Source organism: Atta cephalotes (assembly GCF_000143395.1).
Source record: "Atta cephalotes unplaced genomic scaffold scaffold00016, whole genome shotgun sequence".
In the NCBI taxonomy this organism is placed as follows: Eukaryota; Metazoa; Arthropoda; class Insecta; order Hymenoptera; family Formicidae; genus Atta; species Atta cephalotes.
This window is the reverse complement of record NW_012130080.1, coordinates 1918722-1936139: the sequence shown is the minus strand read 5'-3', so window position 1 is coordinate 1936139 and position 17418 is coordinate 1918722. Positions and strand designations below refer to the sequence as shown.

General features: G+C 31.0%; 1 protein-coding gene across 1 annotated transcript in view; it reads left to right on the top strand.

Moving 5' to 3' along the window:
* Positions 1-17418, top strand: part of LOC105618399 (neurexin-1) — a 224183-nt gene that overhangs the window by 157710 nt on the left and 49055 nt on the right. The window contains exons 9-11 of the mRNA XM_012199942.1: positions 2097-2168; positions 13776-13883; positions 15143-15335. Coding sequence (XP_012055332.1) covers positions 2097-2168; positions 13776-13883; positions 15143-15335 — 373 coding nt within the window. The remainder of the gene's footprint in view (positions 1-2096; positions 2169-13775; positions 13884-15142; positions 15336-17418) is intronic.

Below are 17418 nucleotides of genomic sequence, written 5' to 3'. Positions count from 1 at the left end.
TATATATATATATATATATATATATATATATATATATATATATATATATATTTCCATATTATTGTATCGTATATGTTTTAATTTTTAATGTCATGAATCTTGATGTTGACCTACATTAATAACAATGTTAATAATTAATACATTGAATCCTTATCATTCTCACATATTTTCATGTCACATTGCCCGTTAAACTCATTGTTATTTACGAATAAAGCATTGTCATTCGTTTTGTAACGGTAAATTTACTTGCGCCCATGTAATTTCGCGACGTTCTCATTTTGTGCGCCAACTCTGCGGAAGTTTTACGGGTATTCAAGACGAACGCGTGTCTTCTCATATTTATGACAAGCATCTTAATGCTCGGGCACGATGTGTCGACACGAACCCCCTACTACGGGACTTTCAGCGACTTACTCTCGTTATACCGCCCGAAAGATAATTCTCATCTTAAAGTGACGCATTATATCTCGCGACGTGTTTAACGATGCGCCTTATACTCGTTTCATTCTGGAGACGGCTCGTTGCACGCTCGTCCTACAAAAGATTACTTGGAAAGGGGCTAAGTGCTAGCAATGCTTTTGATGGTAGTAAAAATTTTTGACAGAGTATTCTTCATATAATCTAAAACCGTTCTCCTTTCTATTAATTTAATTAATAACAAGAATTAATAAAAACATTAATGAATTTAGTATATCTTTTTAAATGACATAAGGAGAAGGATTTTGCTAAAGTATTTAAAAATTTAATTAGATTTGAAAATAATTTTGTATGATGTTTAAAATAATTATGTATATTTTATTACAATGTACGAATAAAATTATTTTCACATCAGTGTATAAATAATTAAATTTTTACTTCAGCAAAACTATTCTTTTCGTGCAATATATTGCTATATCATTCGATATTGCAAAAGTCACTGAAAGTAACTGAAAGTAATAATAAAAGTTTCACTCAAATCTCATGACACGCATATCTTTTCGATGGAGAGTGAACGTAATTACATTCGTAAGGGTTACTGCGTCAACCCTTTCTACGAAACCTGGCGAATGAAAGTTATACTATGAGGTGCCTCCAAGGATTTATCCGCGAGGGATGTGCTCAACAAGAAACGTTCTTAAACTACTATTAAAAGTCGTACTTACTTTTATACCTCTCGTGAATGAAACTTTACTGTCTCGTCCGCAATTCATTTGTTCGTAGCAACTTGACAGTCAACTTATTTCGAATTTAGCATTCGGTTCTACGTCAAGTACGAAGTTAAAAGTTAAAAGCTAAGAATATATATTGTTAAACAGCTGCTTTCTTTTCTCATTTGTTTCATTGGAATTATGGGAGTTTAATAGAGCAACGAGAGCTCACATTATTCAAAATAGTTTGAAAATCGATTCTTTCGTGCGAATATGCAGCAGAATTGGTAGGAAATTACAAGTATCTCTCATAAGTCTAAACGAAAATGAATTTCCGAGATCGATTGTCAACGTCACTGTCTGTCACGCGTCCCGGCTTTCTCCCTCGTGTCGAAAAACGAATAGTGTACGAGAATTTCATTCGCAACGCGGCAAAAGACAAATTGGTAGAAAAGAACGAAATATTGAAAACGTCGTTCATGCCAAAATACGTTCTTCGACTTTGCAATTTTCTTTTTATATCATGAAACTAATATTCCTATGTTAGAAAGGAAAAAAGTCAAATTTTTGTAATCAATGTATATGTATATCACTTTTTTTTCACTTAGGCCTTGCGTAAATATTACATAAACAATTATTTTATAAACACTGAGGCAATGTTTTAAACACAAATTATAATATAAGTAATCGTCGTAGACCAATCGAAGATCCAGATTAATTTCGAACATATTACGTATATTTTCTATTTCGGACTTGTATGCACACGCACTGGAATTAATTGCGGAAACGATTATTAACATTTTTCTAAAATACAACTGGCACCAACGATAGCCATGCACCATGCAATGAACGTCGCATAAACATGCGACACCGATCATTCTAAAATCGATTCTCGATGTTGCTGACCCTCGTGCGTCCACACGTGGTCGAACTTGGGCCAACGCACGCTATTGGACTGCCATTTTAAAGAAGGCCGGATCAACAGTAAACAGGCGACTCCACGGCGCTTTGGTCACCTTCACCAGCCCAGAGTCCCACCTGGTAAGCCTCAGTATCCAAAGCTTGAAAAAAAAAATCAGCAAGTGAAAGAGAAGAAGCTGAGAGCTCAGCTCGCGAGCTCTCGCTTGGCCCGGACACGCACCTGTATATACCTAATTGGCTAACCTTCACGCGAGAACTTAGCTTCTTAGAGAGGAGTGATCACCAGAGCACCTTCTTTTTCTTCTTCTTCTTTATCTTCCTTTTCATCTTCTTCTTCATTTTTCATTATTTTTTTTATTTCTACATTCGATCTTAAAAATAGATGCTGAATAGCGACAAATAAAAATATTCAAGTATTTCTTCAAATATAAATATATATGCACATATAGACGTGATATGATATTGCAATAGTATAGTAAGATTGTGAGAATTTCTTGTTATTGTGGCATGTTGTTGATTTGTAGATAAAACGAAAATATCAAATGTGCACGATACTTCCTGACTTAAATGTTACGATAGTAATGATAGTTCTTTTATTGAGAAAACTTTGTTTTCTTTACAAAGAAAATTTATAAAATATTTAGAAATATTATAAAATACGCGGTTTATAAATACTATAAATATTTTACGAGTGATATAAACACTTTACAAATCGAAAAATTAACAATTTTCTGTGTCTAATAGAATTGTCAACCACTTGATTGTGCTAGATTTAATGAATTGTTTATTTTAATCATGTTGAGTATTAATTTTATATAAATTCAGAGAAAAAATTAATAAGCAAATTAGGCACCTTAATGAAATTAATATTTGCGCACATATATTTGTTTTATTTAATGAAATAAAATAAAATAAATATATGTGCGCAAATATTATGCAATATTTCATGACAATTTTTGAATATTATTTGAATATTATTTTCAAATAAGAGAAAAATTTTACTTATAATAGAACATTATTTGTTAGTTAATATACAGTTTTACAATATATTATTGCAATTGTTGCGTTTATGATTATTGATCGTTGTTCGAAATATATATATATATATATATATATATATATATATATATATAAATAAATCGTGAAATAGTAATAACAGTTTTTAATATCCGGACGTTATGAGTTTTGTATACATATAATTTCATATGAGAAAGTCACGTAGAATATTTAAACGATCGAATGTTTCAATATTCGAATGCATCTATCCTATTTACGACTCTCATCCTACATCCTACTTTATTATTTCTATCTGCTATTCTCTTTTCTCTTCTCTTTATTCCTATTGAAAAGACACGCAACTTATGAAAAGAATGATTGATACGATATGAAATCTTTTGCTAAATTTATAAAAATCTTTATGACAACAGAGAAATAGATCTATTACATCTAATAATAAGATATTAAATTACTAGTCACTATATACATATGTGAATATATAATTTTAGATTATCAGTTGATTCTTAAATTGAAATTAATATTCTATGAAATATTTGACTTAGCCCTATCAATAGTCGTATCAAGGTAATCCTTTCCATGAGTGCTTTCTTGCGAATGGTTAGGAGATCAGCCACAATATGTACATAGCTCACGCGTGGATAATATACGCACATGACACTTAAGCTAGCTCTATAGGTACACCACTGGTCATTGCACATGCACGCAACAATCTACGCTCCTCTTACCTTACATCATCATTTCTATCATTAACGCGGTCTAATATCTTTGCACGTGTATGATACAATCTGATTCGGAGCTAGACCGAAATTTCTTATTGTTTCTTAAAAAGAATTTTTACTTTCTTTTTTAAAGAAAGAAATCAGAATAACCAAATCTACTTATAATAAAAATATAAAACTTTTGTGCAAATTTATAAATTGATTTTTTATCGCAACTCGAATTCACTTCTATTTACTTCGAAATGACTGTGAGTACGATTAATAAAATCAAACTGTTTCTTGGCGCGAATGCGGTTAACTTTTGACAGATTAAAGTGATTACTGAAACTCTGATTTTTAAATTGATCGGTAATGAATTGCGGATCATTTCATCGAATCATCCTCTCTACCTCACGGAATGAGTGATCAATGAGCGTCTGACAATTGCCTTTAGCTCGAGCACCAAGCTGCATGAGGAAAGGAGAACGAACGAAATGCACCCGCCTGCATGTTGACGCCAAAAATTACGTCTAATTGTATTTTCAGGACGAAAGAGCAGATCGACGTTGATTGGCTTCCACTGTTACCGGTCGTGCTGAAACATATTTTTGAGGGTATATTAACACATCGTATGAGAAATATATACACTAAGAAGCAGATTGAATTAAATATAATCTTTTAAAAAATATATATAATATCGCAAAGCTTAAAATTTTAATATATATAAATTGACACTGAAATATTATTAAGTACTCAAATTTAGATCAGACTGAATAATTTTCTCTCACTTAGCTGTATTATTCACATACTGGTCTAATATCATTTATTGTTGCTTAAAATTTTAATTAATTAAAATTTGTGTTATAAATTTTTTTTCTTTTAAGATTTCTTTCATGAATTTGAAAAAGTTTAATTTATAATACACTCTTATATGTGAAAAATGTAATTTGTAAAATATTTGTTTTTAAATATTTTATATATAGTATAATTTTTATAAATATATTTATTTAGAATTGAAAACTAATATAAAACTAAAATATAATATATTATTATTACAAATTTTGTAGCACGATATATTCATAATTAAACTATATAATTTGGTATTTACATATAATTATTAAATTAATTATAGTTTCAATATACAATAAAACATATGCAATTTCTCAGGATAGAAATTTAAATAAATACTTATTAAAAAATCATGTGCACTAGATTTATTTGTTTTGTTATATAATGCAATGCACAATTTTCATTGTGCAACAGAATAAAATATTAAAGTTAATGTATGATGATAATGATGACAATGTGATTATAATGAAAATTGTATATTTGGATATTAAATATAAACAATTAAATAATTTGTTGTCTATTGTTACATTTATAATTATGATCATATATTCATATAATCACAAAATAAAAATGCTGTAACAAAAATTATATGTGTTGACAAACACATATGAACGAAAGACTCATACATTTATTTATTATTATTGTTAAAACATAAACAGATGTTAAAATATTGCTTAAATTAAAGCTCCGCGGAACTTACTCCGTCTTAATAACATTAGAAACTTAATAACATTAGAAACTTCAAATCTGCTTCTAATTGTATATCACAAATATGTCATACTGTGTTTGCAAAATTAATAGCCAGTGTATCAGCATTACTCGGCAACAATGGGGAAAGCGCGATATATTATTGACGCATTGTCTATCAAAGAGACACAGAAAGAAAGAAAGAGAGAGAGAAAAAGTTGAGAGAAGAATGAGAGCGAAGTGAGAGAGAGATGTTTCAAATCGATCAAAATATACCATAATCGATAATCAATTCCAAAATCGGTCTCAGCCCGTCTCACAGTCGTTTCACGATACAAACACGTAACATACACGATACACACATATAATACGATCGTGTACATGTTCCACTTTGTTTCTCCCATCCTCCGCGAGATCGCCCTAAATTCTCGTCTATTAAGCCTCGACGTATATGTATACCGCGCACACTAACCACAACACCAATATCGTAACTCTTGCGCAGCTGCAACACGGTGGGGCTCTGGGTAAGAAAACACTTGGAATAACTTTGAATATATATTTTTCGATTACTTCGTGCCAAAAGTTCCTTCAGCCCATCTCATTCTGACAATAACCCCCAGAGCATTCGTCTCCTTTATCTTTTCTCTCTTCCAGATTCTTTAATTTACGAGATTTTTCTCTCTTTGACTTACGAGAGATTATATACACATTTCTTTTATCAATATCTTCGGGCTTTGAATGAATTTCTTTTTAAAGTTAAACACTTGAATAAAATATTTTTATTTATTTTATTAAAAAATTAATACAATTGATAAATTTCCCTCTTAATATTTAATTCTCTTTTCTTCAATCTTTTCAATATTTAAATATCAATGCTCGTTTTAAATTTATTTTAAGCGATTTATAATTGAGAATTAAATTTAAAATTTTCACCATAATTTTACCTATATATTGTATAATAATCATGCATAAAAATAATATTAATTGTAAAGTCTAATTATAATTATATGTATATGATTGCATATGCTGACTTACTGTTAGATTATCTCAACACATTTTGTATTTATGTCCATTTTTATCGTTTTTATATCACATATCAAAGTTATATCTAGTTATATCAAATTTTGGTCTAAATCGCTTAAAATGAGTTGAAATTATGTTGAAGTATCATATCGTACATCCAATTTCTACTTTTTTCTTAATACACTTAAAAAATATTAAAAGAAATCCCTGCTTTCAAATTTTAGAGGAAGTCCCATTTCTTTCCCTCCACCGATTCTTCTCGAGTTGTTTACGATGTATTTCAGGATTCTTGATCGCTCACGTGGACCTGCTCTTCATCGTCAATGGAGTTTGCAGGTGAGAGATCATTTAATCGATCTTTTGAGACGGGATACGAGCCCTGAACGTAAACACTTGACTTTTAACAAAGCCACCGTGTTACGGAGCACGACACAGTTACTGCGGTTGTAAGCCGGGCTATAACGTTTCGCGCATCAGACTCAGGAGTAGCTTGCAGGAAGCAGCTTGCGGTTTCTGAACTCTGGATAGCTTTGCTTGAAGCTCGACAGGCAAACACAGAACGTGAATTAATATGTACAAAGGCTGTCACGTGTGACGTTTAAAATAGCGGATATAATTGAACCACCAATCGCGTATATATATCCCGACTATCATTAAATTAATACATATATCAAAGTGTAACATTTATTGCTTGCATTCCAGGCACGCCATTTTGATCAGTTACCTTTAATTACTATTCGAATCATTCGGATTGCTTCACGAACAATCCAAATAATTCCATAATTTTAATTTACAATTAAAAAAAGATTTAATATGCCGCATTATCTAAAAAGATAATAAATATTTTATGAATCATTGCCCTGTGAGATTCTTCTAGTAAAGTTACAACATATCCTTACTAAACAACAAGCAATTAATATACGTTGAGAGAGGCTACATTTAACTAGTCCGGCATAATTAACTTCGCAATGTACACGACCAGGACGAAATAACTCGGCATATAATCGGGCGAGCGCGACGATTAGTTTAGATGGGTACGCCACGGCGGGACGATCCACGTTGACGGTAGTTGGGGAAACTAATCAGCCAACCAACGCGTATATGTATACCAGGCGACCTTAATCCGTCAGAATCGGTTCGCCAAGAAGGAGACGTTCCGACATGTTATCCGATAGCTCCCGATATTGCCTGCACGCTGACACATTTCCATTCGCTGGAAATCCTCGTGGGTCATGTAACGCAATCAGATGGTTGGCAGGTATTCCCACGTGGACACGACCTACCTGCCTTGCACAACAGGTTGTCTATTTACCTTTCTGGACTGTGCCGGACATGTTTTTCTCCTTTATTAACCCTACAAACACTTTTTTTTCAATTTTGTTGACAAGCTACGAGCAAGAGTCGAGGACGGCGTTGTCGTAAGTGATTAAATAATTTCAAAATTTCAACCGAAACTTTGTACAATATCATATAGTTTATTACATTTGAATAATTTCACTAATTTTATAATATAAACTTTGACAATTTCTTTCTAAAATACTTTAAAATAGTCAAAGTGTCTGTAGTAAAAGCTAATCGACAACACTTGCCGCTTAATCATAATTGACATTCGCTGACAGACGCGAGGATTCTAAAGAATTGGTGAACCGTAAAATGAAAAGGGCACAAGAAAAGGCGTCACCCACGGATTAGTAAATAATTTATTTCAGAAAGTAATTTAACTTTTCTAATTGATCGTCTACTCGGTCGAGAGTTTCATGGAAAAGGCGAGGCAGCAGGTAGACAGAAGGGTGAATGGAGGATGTAGCCAGTTTCAGGATGAAATATCCTCGACGAAGCGCCACTTTGTGCAGAGGACTAACTGAAGATGAATTTCTCGGCGCGGCTGTCTTGGTCGAATGAGATATCCGGTTTTCGTGTAATCTCAAAATGTAACGAGATCCATAATCGAGACTATGCATTCGTGAACAGAACGTGATATGTGTTTACACAACTTTTTTATAATTGATGCATTATCTAGTATTAGAAATATTACAACAAACTTATTGATACATCGATTATCGTTATATGATCAGTTGAAAAATTTCCATGAAATTTAATACATTTCACATGTTTTGAACAGTTCACTCAAATTTTTGTATTAATTTAATACAAATTAAATGTATTAAAAAGTAACAAACATTATAATAAATTAACACAAAGAATGTAACACTGACACAATTTGGGAGTTGTAATTATATTTGTTTGTAACTATATTTCAATTGAAGAAACGATCGAAACATTCCTTGCGATATAATATCTTGCAGATATTTAAATGCTGTAATGAAAATTTATATAACTTATACAATACACAATTACACGCCATGCTTATTTTCATGCAGAATATACGTGCAGAATATATGTATCATTTCCGATGCTGTTGATTGTTAATTTATATATCGGCTGATAATAATCGGACAATCGATAATTTATACAATTATGCAAATTGCACAAATTATATGTTTTACACGTAATATTATTGTAACGTTCAAATTTAGTAGTTAATAAAATGATGCCATCGATCATAAGGTGATCGCTTATCAGGTCGGCAGTTAGTTTAGTAAGGCGGATCACCGTTGAAAGTCACTCTCGACAGTAACGCGTGTCTTCCGGAAACTTGTTGAAAGTGAGAATAAAAAAAGTCCTAGAATGAACAAAAGAGATATACCGGAAAAGTACCACACTCCGCCGCGTTCTTCGGAATTGTTGTTCGGAGAGATATTCGCTGCGGCGGAAGAACATAAGAAGTACCCAAAGAAGAATCCCGAAGATATGGTACCCGAGAACGAGTCACCCGAGATCGATCTCTTCGATTCTTCAAGAGAAAAAATTTAGGAAGATTGCCATGAAACTTAAAAGAGATTTATAGCAGTTATATTTCGTTGCCGTCATAGATCTTTTTATCACCAATTGTCCACTGTGTGAAATTTTGTGATTTTCTACTTCTTCAACAACTGCGATTAATAATTATGATCCTCTGCTTGATTCTTAGTATTTGCGCAAGACGTTGACGACCCCGAAATATTCATTGTTATTCAAATGGTATTACTGCAGTTGTTATGCGGCACATCGAATATTGATACAGGAGTATTAAAGTGAATGAGACTTCGTGTTTATACATGCATTGACGATGTTCATTGCTGATCCAAGAAACGAGATAATTTTACATATAAAAATAATTCAAAGATATATAAAGAAAAGAACATCAGATCAATGTACAATCTTTGATATTTAATAATAATTGGAATATTAAGATTGGTTATACTAATATTAACTTTATAAAGACGTGCGTAGTGTCTAAAACTAAAACGGTCGTTTATTGTTCTCGCGTAGAATTCCTACACATGTAGAGGAAAATCATGCATAGAACTCGTTTTCTTCTTCATTCTGCAAAAGAAGTTTCTAGGTTCAAGATAACCGTCTCCAGTCTCGTGGCGAGTTAGGGGTTCGTTCCCAAAGGTGAAATTGGAAAAAGTTTTTCCGTTTGCGTGTGGATGCTTCTGCGGGCAGTATCAATCTCGCGGACTTTTGGTATTTCAGACCCTTTGGAATCTCTATACTGATGCATGTAATGTTCCAAGTATTTTAGTAACAGATTTTAGATCGGAGTTGAGAAAATCGCGGTGATCATTTTAATATCGTTTGAGTCGCTTTTTGATCATTTATTTGTTATTTTGTGTATTTTTATTTAAAAAAATATGCTTATTTATTCTATTTGAAATTCTTCTCCGTTGGTACGAAATCGAGCGTTCCGGGAATATGCGGATTTTGTGCAGACACTAGAAGTGCACGAGTGTAATTGGAGTTTCATGACAATGGAGCTAATTTCCTGGATGGAAAACCAAAAACTCTCGGTAACGAAGCTTATTATTTATTCTTCCTACTATGTCGCAAATTCCCTCTCCCTTTCCTCAAAGCGTGGCTTTTACATAGGATATGACATACAGCTTATCCGTTACTAAATACATTTCTTTCTCAAATTAAAAACACAGAACTATTCTTTTTAATGCATACAAGTATCGTGAGAAAAAAGAATTGTAATATATTCGCAATCTGAAACAGTCGTCCAAGAAACGGGCTATTTTCCTGATTTTTCTTTTTTTTCTTTTTTTTTATTAAGAAAATGTTAATATGCCCTCATTTCAGGTCATCCTTTGTGCCTTGAAATAGACACGCCGTTTATCTCTGAATTTAAATACACGTAGAACAAGAGTATTTAAAGAGCGACATGGTGGGATCGAGTTGAACTGTAGCCATCTCATCAGACGTTGATTAACGGCGACGGACGAAATCCTTTGTCCATTTCTGTTTCGGTTGGAAAATATTGCTAGTCGTTCTTTGTTCTATAGATGGCCTGTACGAGTGGCTTAATTACTGTACAGTGTTTAAGCTAAAAAAAGAAAATCAGGAATGTAGTCCGTTTCTCTGATAACTCTGTCAGATTACATATATTTGGCAAAATGCCTCATTTAATTATTTTTTATAAGAGAGATAATATCTCTTTATTCTTTGTTATTTTTAGCTTTAATTCAAAAGAGAAGTAGCTTCTTGTATGTTATTTTGTCATCGTTGTTTTTTAAACTTTGATCTTCTCTTGGTATAAGTTTAGAAATAATTGTATCCTCTCTTTTTCAGATGCAAATTTATTTTTATTTTTATATCTTGTATAGATTCATTATATCAATATCTTTCTATAGTTTAATAAATATATGTATATATATATTATTATATGATTAATATATTATTATATGAATTATATATGAAGTATATAATTAAATAACAGGAATTGAATAATCAACGTTTCGTAAAAATAAATCTACACTTATAATTACACGAAAATAATAAGATATAGGAAAACATAACTCCAGATTAAAATTTGGAAGCACTTTTTAAAAATTGACATTTTTGAAATTACTTATTTAAATATTCATAACAATATGCTTTTTTAACAGTAATTTTTTAGATAAAAAGTTGACATTTTTGAAATTACTTATTTAAATATTCATAACGTATTTTTTAAATAATAATTTTTTAGATCAAATAAGTTACTAGATTTAAAAAATTATTGTTAAAAAAAACATTTTTGTAGATACTTGAATAAGTAATCCCAAAAATGTCAATTTTTTAAAAGTGCTTCCAAACTTTTAGTTTGTACGTATATAAAGTTGTTTTTTTTTTATAAATAAAGCAAAAAAATGCTTGACATGAAAAATGTGAAAAACAGACGTATTCTTACGGCAGCATCTTGCGGTTGCTTATGTTAAATCTTTACGGAGCTGAAAAGATAGAGAAGAAGTATGAGCTACAACGGGAGGATCCATTTCATCTGATGCTGATTCATAGCGGTTAGGCGTGCTCTGCATTATTCAGAAAGCGCACCTGACCGTATAACGTCGCGTAACTTTAAATACGGCTGCATCACTTTTGACTGTCAAAGCAGATAATGTGGCACGTCGTACACTTTTCTACTAGCTGCATTGATTGTTGTCGTAAAATCGAATAAAAGAGATGCACAGGATTTTATGCGAGAAACGATACGCAGATTTATGGTTAGTGTATTTTATTATTTACACGTCTCTTTATTTTTCTATTTGACATTCTATATTTGTCGAGATGTTATTCTCTAGCTACGTTTGGTTTGAACGTTTTACGCGCTGTATTTTATCTTCCTTCTGCTGGTAATGAACGATAAAGGAAGAATAAAACTTACAGCACGTAAGCGTTCAGACACACTACTCTACGAGGTCAAATCCGAAATTTACACTACTTAATGAAATAAATAAACTAAATAAAATGCTATAAAAAACAACAAAATAAAAGTCTTACGCTGTAAAAGAAAAACAGTATTTTTATCTAATTTACTTAAATTTACATTCGCTAAAAGAAACTCTAAATCTTTTAAATGTTTTGAAGATTACCAGATAAGATAGCAAGAAATGCATCGTAACAATAAATGTTATATCGGAGATAATAACATTATATACTAGTAGTTATAAATATTTAAAACATTAACAAATTATTATACAACTAGAAGTAAAAATGTAAAGGTAATCTAATTTTAAGTAAATGAGAAAAGTTCGTAAGTAAAACCTATAAGAAATAATTGCAGGATAAAAAAAGTATAAAAACAACGGGATGCTTTTATTTAAATTTGGATACAGAGTTCATTTTCACGAATATGTGGAAACGGCTATACACATACACTCTGCGCGCAATCTAGGAACGTGCAACTCTCTATTTTGACCGACTATTTCCGGTCTTTGCGCGATGCTGCTCGTATAGAATACAACATATTTTTTTTCTTGTTTCCTCCGATTTCGTTGGGACATTCTATGTATGGGTATGTGTATGTGTGGGTGTATATCGCTCGCTTCATTGTACGGCAGCAATTCTGTGATTTTCTCGGATTTTTCTTCACGCATGTTTGTCAACGTTCTATTATTTCGCAAATTGTTAGCGCGCGAAATGAGTTTCATACTTGGGACTGCCAAAGACACATTTTTTTATTTTTTATTTCGTTTACGGATAGAAACGCACGTTGCTCGGGCATTGTTGATTCTTTAAACAGTCGCTGTAACAAGTACTGCGTGTAAAAAAAGATACTTCCGCTTGAAATATTTTGTTTCTCGAAAAAAAATTCTCACCAGATGCGGTTGATAAAAGAATTGCTATTGGTAAAAGTGCAACAGGCAAATATTTCTATTTAAAAAATTGAATGCAATAGGTATTGAAAAAAACAAAAAATTTATATTTTATATAGAAAAAATAAAAAGGATATTATTTTATATTGAAATCTAAAGGTATGTAAAAATATATAAGTGTGTAAGTGTGCGTGCATGCGTATGAATTATGTTTCTAGCGGCTAATCGCTTAAATAATTTACTTATAAAAATCTGCTGTGTTATATGTATTTGCAATTTCATATGTAAATAAGTAAAAGATTATCGTCACATTGTCAGTTTTAAAGTAGAAATAGAACTGCAGTCGAAATTTAAAAAAATTAGAAAATTTTAAATAGATATTAATTATAATTACCCAAATTTTATAATTTGCATTGATTGAATCCATATTGACAGCTATTTAAAAAAAAATCATGAATTTAAGATATCGACTTGCGATATTTTAAATAAGCATATAAATAAACGCGGTCGTCACTGCAAGCCACTATTATACCGGTTGCGATTTCACCCGTCCATGCCTAAACGAGTGATCTGATTCTTTCAAGAGCTTTATGATGAATGGCGGATTCGTAAGATTGCACGTAGAGATTGCGGATGCTGGGCACGACAAGGCTAGCTCGTCCATTCTCCTCGAGGACGACGCGGCTTCTTCCACTCCGCTCTTCCACACCGCTTTTTTTTCTCCTTAGGCCCCAAAGCGACGTAGTAGAAACCATCTGTCTCATTTGTTTCAGGTTCTGCCACCCTGGAAAGCTGCCAAGACCGGGACTATATCCTTCAAAATTCGTACGAACGAGCCCAATGGATTGATCATGTATAGTCGCAGCGGAGCACAAACGAGGGTATCTATCCTTATTCAGCTTTCCCTTTTCATTAAAATAATTATCAAAAAAAATCATAAGGATAATAAAATATAAAAATTTTCCCTTAATAAATTTACAAAAACACGTAATACGTTACGCAAAAAAGTGAAATAATACAGAAGAGTTTCGGACAATAAAACCAAATGCGGCTGTCAAAGTGCGATTACGCGTCCAATAATTATTGGCTACTAAAAACGTTTTTCAAAATAACAAGTTGCTTTTGTCCCAAAACTCATTTCAGTCGGGGTTGTACACTCGACTGACAGTAATTTAATTATTGATGCACAATCCCATCCTCCTGTGATACTCCGACGATCAATGCATTCTGACGGTCAGCGACCTTCGCGTTTGAATTTTATAATTATTTGGTATTTTGAGATTTTCATTTTCAAAATATTAAGTAAGTATATTTCTATATTATTCTATAATATTAAGTAAGTAAATATATCTATTTTTTTTTGACATAAAATTATATTATTAAATTTAGAAGACATAAATTTTGTACAATAATTATTTTTTTTAATTAAATTAACTAATATTAAACTAGATGCAAAGAATAAACTTGACTATCATAAATCAACTAATTATTTATTATATTTGTTATAGAAAAATAAATTAATAAATATTAATTAATTTCTAGAATAGAATTAAATATAATTTAAATATTTTATTTATGTAATTACATAACATATTTTGTATTATACATATTTTTTTATTAAATGACAAAAGACTAATTATAGACTATAAGATTTAAAAAGATGTGAATCGCTCTAATGATATTTATCAAATGTTATTTACCAAAGTTGACAAGTCTTTCGATGGTTAGTAAATTTAAGCCAATACATCTTCATTTACTCGTAATCCCATTAACACCAACGATACGCCGACGTAATATATCTTCATCCATCTACCCAGAATAACAGAAACTCAATAAATTACAACAATGAGCGTCCTTTATTTTAAACATAAATGAAAAATATAAATCTCACATTTGGCTACAATTTATGAAATATTTAAAAAGATTTTCTATTCTATTTCTTCTTTATACAAAGTATAATTTGTTAAATTGATAATACCATTTATCAATTAAATAAATTTGCACTAGAAAATCTATCAAATAGTATTATAAAAGTAAATACATTGATGTATTTGTAGAAAGCTTGTGTGCACGCGGAAACGGTTTACTTTACATTGAAGTGGCAATATCGTAATAAATGGACCGTTTTCATTTATTACAGGAAGATCTGTTTGCCTTCGAGATTCTTGGCGGATATCTTTATACACATGCTGATCTCGGGAGCGGCTCCGTTAAAGTAAAATCGTCAAAGACACGCGTGGATGATGGCACCTGGCACGACGTTGTCTTGAGGAGAGTTGAGAGAGAAATTCGAGTTACTGTCGACAGCAACATAGTCGAGTTTCGTACGCCAGGTAATAAAGACCATAGCTTTTTCTATCCGACTTTATCTTGTCAAAATATATGTGAAAAAATTTAAAAAAAATAGAAAATTTATATGGTATTTACAATTGTATAAGAAGATAATATTGATATGAAAAAATAGTAGTAGTATTATTTCATGATGTATTGTAGTTTGTATTCTGCTGGGTGGATTTGACTGGAGCAGCCACTTTCTACACCGATCGATTGCATATTTTGTATACATATATATTTCCTTTTTCCAGAAAATTAATGGTTAAATTCATATTCATAATGTTTTCAAATACTACTAAATCGGAAAATTAATAATATACAATATATTGTTAATAACAATTTAAATTGCGAAGACATCTCAGATGATACATATAAAAAAAATCAAATGACTAATATTGGATTAATAATTATACATATCCAATTAGCTTATAAAATGATTTATATTTTCGCAAAAAGAGCCAATATCGCTCTTAAAACTGCATATCGATAAATTATCGATGCCTATCGTAGTATTTATGCAGTATTTGTGCAGTAGCAGTTTTTCAAAAAGAGCTATCTCACCATATACATAAAGTGTCTAACCCGGTCTGGCAGATAAGTGTCCTCGAGCGTGTAACTCTGAATTATGAGTGGCTCGGCTCGCTCAGCTCACCGTTTACGTCGGTGGACCGCGGTGTGTCCAGAATTTACTCACCGCACCGCGACTAAGTGATAAAGCACTACGTATGTACAGCCGCAAACACGTGAACGATACCGCAAAAATGATAAAAAGAATTTCATTGAGATAGCAAGGATCCATATATCCTCCCGCAATAACAGTGACTTAGTTTGCTGAAGATGTTATTGTGTAATAGATACTTTACTGTCATTGATTTTTTTAAAGAAAAAAATTTAATGAACTTAAAAATCAGTGATATCAATAGCAAGATGATATTAATTATGTGATATCAACAGCAAGATAGGAAGATCATTTAAAAAATAAAAACATTAATTAACAAATAGAACGAAAAGAAAACTTTTAGTATACACTTAAATTTATTAATCTATACGAAATAAAATATTTAAATCTTAATTCGTAAATTATTAGAAAGAACCATTATTTTTAATTATTAACTACACAAAAACAATAAGTATGTTTTATTTAGAAAGAAAACATTTATTTTAATTTAGTCATAAAATCTCTATAACGAAGAATCTCTATAAAAAGAAGGATATCCGATAAATCCGGGACAGCTTGTATATCCACGCATATTTTAAATGCAACAAATATATGTGTATATGTGCGCATATTTCCGTAATTGAAATAACATCGTATTTAGAAAAAAGCATGCATTATACGACGCATGCATGATACATAGTTCATTTTTTCAATTACATATTTCAATAAAACATCTATCCTAAATCTAAATTGAATAATTAAATTTTTCTGTTTTTGTTACATAAAATGCATATTTTAACATTTTTATAATTTTCTGGTAATGTAAATTTTTACTTGACCCGACTGACTGTCTAGAGCCATTAATTAACAAATAATAAATTATTAACTACATTATATACAGAACAGTGATTTCCTACTTTTTTTCTCTGAAATTTGCCGAGCGAAGGACTAAGTTATCCGTTTGTTTCCTCTTTTCTGTTAATTCTGTCGCTCATCAACAACTCTTCTCTGCACTCTATCTCTCTATATTTTTCTCTCAATTTTTTTCATTCAGGCTAATATGGACAATTTATCGTTACTTACTACATGTTAAAAATCAAATTCAATAATATATTTTTATATTTAAAATAATCTTTTGAATCAAATAATTAGAAAATATTTATGTTATTTTTTTAACAACAGATTAAATGTGGATATAAAGGAATATTATGAAATTACTAGATATATATTAATTAAACACACACGTCCGATAACCTATTTTATTAATTGGTTTATTTGCCATTTTTATTCATTACATAGTAATTATATAGTAAATTATATTGAATTTTGTTGTTTGAGGAAATTGAAACATACTAAATTTCTCTGTTTCTTTCTATCTCTTTATTTATACATACATTTGTCTATCTGTCTTTCTTTCTGTTCTC